Consider the following 4,983-nt stretch of genomic DNA (forward strand, 5'->3'; position numbering starts at 1 on the left):
AGGAATCCAGACTGTCTTTGAAACCAGTTTCTCGCTCCTGCACGTGTTATCTCAGTCTACAGGCCCTTTCTATATTTGGCATCCTGTGGCAAACCCTGCCCTTCCCTCCCGGCACCATTCACTTGGCAGATGTTGGGAGGCTCGGCAGGCAGCCCCAGCGAGTGCGGTTCGGTGGTGCGGCGTGGGAGGATGCAGGGAGCCCACACAAGCAGCCTTGCCTGCACCACGCTGCGGGAGACAGCTGTAGGTAGGCAGGCTCACTTTCCCTGCGCAAGCAGACAAGCCAGGCAGGAGGTTATAGCAGCTGTAGGGGTGCCGAAGTGGCCGGCACAGGCTAGCAAAAGTACCGTCTTCTCGGTAATTCTTTTTCTTAGCCTACCAAAGGGACGGCCAGAAAAATCAAGCCTGTAGCCAGCTGGCAACCATTTGGCATTTGTTATTGTGGGCACAATGAAAGCAAGCTTAAATAAGGGTTTACAAAGGAGTAGGGGTGGAGAGGCTTAGGGGACTGAGGAACATTACCTGTGAGAAAACATCCCAGGATCAGGAACATCCATGGGGAAGTACCCATAGCTACCAACAACTGAAACAGAAAGGAGAAGGCAAGAGGGAGCCAGTTAATGGACTGACAACAGGAATGAGAGCTTGCAGGACCCCTCTTCTGCAGTGCCTTAGTGCAGCTTCCCGGCACTCTGCATAGTGCCACGGAGACAAACGGCCCGGGGACCTCAGCTCCCACCCGCAGCCCGTTGAGGTGCATGCAACCACGTCCCACAAGGTACATGGGGCCGCAGACACGTCACCGGCATGGGGAGTGCAGCTAAGGCACCATAACCCCTTCTCTCCACTGGCAGCATAAGGAGCCAAGTCCTGGCGCATCCCTCCCTCAAACAGCCTGCAAGCAGCCCTGATGCCCACTGCAGCCTCCAGGACTGAGCCCACAGAAACACCCCTGCACAGAGGCAGTACCCTCACCGCATCGGTGAGGATGCAATGGCTTTATGCATTAAGTTCTGGCCTTTTAGCTGCAAGCAGATTTTATGGGAGAAAAAGCATATTTAAAAGCTACTTTTATTACAAATAGTACAATCCTGAGTGTTATTTTTGTTTTGCCATTGTACATATGTATATATATATAGCTTACTGAATACAATGCAATACAATAGTGTTTATTGCTTATTTAGCAAGAATTCCCTTGATCAAGAGACATGCTATTTGAAACATACGCTGAAATTTTCTAATGGCATAAATCCACGACACACTGTAGGCCAGCACTGCCATTCGCAGAGCATCTCTTCTCCCCAACAGTGTGGAGAGTCATAGATCACATGCAATAATTTTAGCTTTCAAACACATAATCTTAAGGCATCAATCTTAAAAGAGGCAGCAGTGGCAATAAGCATCTATGTAATTTTTGTGCCATCTAATGACATTTCTACTTAAAACCCTCAAGCAGCCTGCTAGATAATTTCCGAAGGAGTGGCTCCTACAACCCCTGCTCCCATTGAAATTAATGGACGTTTTGTTGGTGGCTTTAATAGTAACTGGATTTGGCCCAAAGCCAACATAGATTAAAAAATGTCTGCACGGAAGAGCCCCTAATCTGAAACACAGACCAAGGAGTAAAATAAAGGATGATGTGCCAAGTCAGGGACTACTTTTCAAAGGTTCTGGAGAGTTTCTGTTCACCCTCTGGTATTCAGCTCCTGATGCTGAGATAGGAAAGCACGTAGGTACATCCAGTTATTACAACCATGCCAGTGCCGTATGGGAGTTAAATGCTTACAACATGCCAAGGAGTGTTTCTGAACCAGTCCCTCTTTCCTCCCGCAATGGAGGAAATCAATAAGAATCAATAAGAATCAATATAGAAATCAATAAGAGCTGAGTGTCTCAATCTACTGTTGCAGTTTAAAAACACAAGGACTTAACTAAATTTGCGTTTTCCAGCTGGCTATTCTTTCACAACCCAGAGCTTTGATCTTTCCTCAACGACCCGTTAATCTCATCAAGGCCTAAAGCAACACTTCCTCACTGTGAAAGACAGAATAATGTACTAAGGATTCACCATCACCTGTACTCAAAATCTCTTTGAATTCGATTTAATTATGTCGTGCATCAGACAAGCATGCTGGAGTCCCATCTCCAACGTATCCTCATACATCAGTGCTGGAGTCAAGGTTTAATGCAGGTACAATTTCACACTTCTGGGCAAAAGAGATTTTACTCATTCCCACAACACCCAGCAGGTATGCTTATCATGTTTTTCTTTATTTATGATCACCTAATTTTTTTGTATGCACTTATTTGCCTTTTTTGCCTTCCTTATGACAGAGCAGCCCTCTTTGTCCTAAATCACCCAAATCTCAGCCCTGAATAAATACACCAGTTTATTTTAATACGTCAGTTCCTAACGCCACTCCATCAAACCGTAAATTGGTATAACCTCACTGAAGCCAGTAGATTGATGCAAGCTGGAGCCCCGTATTGACAGCACACGTACAACATAAGTTTGAGCCAACCTTAATTCCTTGCATACCTTGAATGTTGCTAGCTAAAATAGAAACATAGGTGTGTATAGTGAAAGCTACATGGTGCCATGAAGGGTTTGGCAAACTCTCTGCAGGGGAGGCTGATTGCCCAGGGTAAAACAGTCATTGCATCTACTTTAACCACTGGGTTTTGAAAGGATCCAACTGAAATTTTGGTATCTCTCTTGTGTGCTTTAGTGATAAAAATCAAGAAAGGAACATCTGAAGAACTGTTATCAGCAAGGAGTCAATCTTCTAAACACACTGCCAAGAGCTGCCTTCCTACCAAGAAGGGTTTCATTGACTGCACTGTAGAAGACAAAGTAAAATCAATATCCAGAAAGATGATGGAAATATGTGTTTAGAAAATGATGCTATTCCTAGGTGATTGCTCTACATGACCTAGAGAGAAAGCACCGTGGTCGACCAAGAAGAGCCAGTGGTATATATTTTTCATACTGCTGTAAATCAAACAAAGACCTCTTTCAAGACAGAAAACTAGCCCATCTACCAGAAGATTGGAGACTAACAGACTTATCTCCTGCCAGCTACCCAGTCACTACAGTTCATCCTCTTGGCCACAGGATGGCAATGTTGATCCACATTAATGAGCCAAATTTCTTGTCGAGCAGAAGGATGCGCTAGTCTCCAACGTAGCTGATGGAATCTAAACTGAGCCTCCTGGATCAACTTAAAATTCAAATTTCTTATACTTTAATTTCATGCGAGTTCACCGATTTAAAAAAAACAATAATAAAACCAAGCTGGTCCCTATTGCTCTGTATTTACATAAGGGATACGACAGTAGTTGGACTGCAAATCTTGGCACGTAATGATGTGATTATCCTTGTTATGAGGGGGCTGGATAATTTCAGTGGTGATTTTGTCAGAGTGGCAGTCTGTCCTTCTGCGAAGACTGATCTTTTCCAGGAAGAGCTAAGGCCAGCCCAGGAAAAGAGGGGAATGTTTCCTCCTTGTGGTATATATCACTAGCTGAATGTAAATGTTCAGACAGGATCTCCTGAAACATTTCTTGGTTCTCAATTCCCAAATTGCAAACTCAATTCTCTGCAAGAGCAGAGTTGCCCTGCAGTGCTAATAGACGGGTCTGAAGGTTTCACTGGGGAAAGGCTCAAATACCACAAGAAAATTTGGTGGTGTTTCAATGAAAAAGAGTGGCATAAATGTTCTCCTAAAATGAGGCCTGTTCCACATCCCTTTAAAAGTATTTGCATCCAGAGTAGCCTGAATGCAGGAATAACTACACACCAAGTCTAGCCCAGTGTTGGGCTCCTACAGTGCGCTTCAGGGTCTGCAGGACACGCAGTGATGGCTGCTACCCAAGGAGCCTTCCAGTCAGCCCCAATTCTTCAGCCTCAAGGACAGACTCTGCCAGTCTAGGAGCTAAAGGTGGGGGGAAATTTGCAAAGTCAAAGTTTCCCCACTTGGTCCAAAGAGGATTTTCCAGACTGTCTCAGGAAACAGACAAAAATAGTGGCACTTCCAAGGAATACATCTCAGAGGTTCTCAGGATCAGATCAAAGAACACCTCAAAGCCCAACTCAAGTGCTTAGAAGCATTGCATGGAAAAACCAATCCATCTCTGTTGACCTCAGGAGCTAGGAAGCCTAGCTGTTGCAAACTTTTCTTTTGGGTGCCCATGCAAAGCTTTATTGACTTGAAAGAGATGAGTCAAGCAGGAGAGCAAGGCAAGAGGGAGAGAAAGGTTGGTTTGCTTACTTGCTTGCTTTTTTAAAATTACCAGCAATTCTTGCCACCACTAGGAAAAATAACCTCTCAGAAGTCATTCCCTGGTTTTTAAAACAAGGGAAGCAAACGTCTTCTATTAAAATTTTTAGAGTTCACACGCAGAAGTAGTGCCATCGTGGCCATGATGATCTAAGGATGCAAGCGAGGCGAGGATTGTATAAGGTTATACATTTCACCCTCATTTGTAGACCAACTGGTATAGCTGGAAATAACCAGCAAGGTCTGGGGTATGCAAGACTTTTTCTGTCTATATACATTGTACTCGAATCCTAGCTCAATACTGTAGTACTGCGGAGAGGTATTTTATTAAAATATTTCTTACTTCCTGCTTTCTTGAAACCTAATACCTATATATTACTCTCACAGCCGCATGAAGATTTCCCATACATCAACAAGCAAATAACAGCAAAGATGGCCCCAGTGTCTGATGGCAGGCAGACTGGCACACCTCCTGCCTCTTGGTGCCTGGAGAGGAGTACCAGAACAAGAGGTCTCATTTTAAAGCAGTGGGAGAGCGCCTGCGGGCTGGGAGAGCTGGTTTGCTTGTGGACTCCTAAATCCCAGTGCTTTGTGCGGTCCCATTTTTCTTCAAAATTTTTTTTCCAAGCTTTGAGGTTGGCTAAACCACTGTTTAGCTGAGGGCCTTTCTAAAATGCTCTTTGTTAACTAGAAGCTAAAACCG

General features: G+C 44.5%; 1 protein-coding gene across 1 annotated transcript in view; it reads right to left on the reverse strand.

Moving 5' to 3' along the window:
- PDGFRA (platelet-derived growth factor receptor, alpha polypeptide) overlaps nucleotides 1–579 on the reverse strand; it is a 28,945-nt gene extending 28,366 nt beyond the window's left edge. The window contains exon 1 of the mRNA XM_009335143.1: nucleotides 523–579. Coding sequence (XP_009333418.1) covers nucleotides 523–571 — 49 coding nt within the window. The 5' untranslated portion in view covers nucleotides 572–579. The remainder of the gene's footprint in view (nucleotides 1–522) is intronic.
- Between the last annotated feature and the right edge of the window lie 4,404 nt (nucleotides 580–4,983).

The sequence above is a fragment of the Pygoscelis adeliae genome, unplaced genomic scaffold (assembly GCF_000699105.1).
Source record: "Pygoscelis adeliae isolate BGI_AS28 unplaced genomic scaffold, ASM69910v1 Scaffold21, whole genome shotgun sequence".
NCBI classification, from domain to species: Eukaryota; Metazoa; Chordata; class Aves; order Sphenisciformes; family Spheniscidae; genus Pygoscelis; species Pygoscelis adeliae.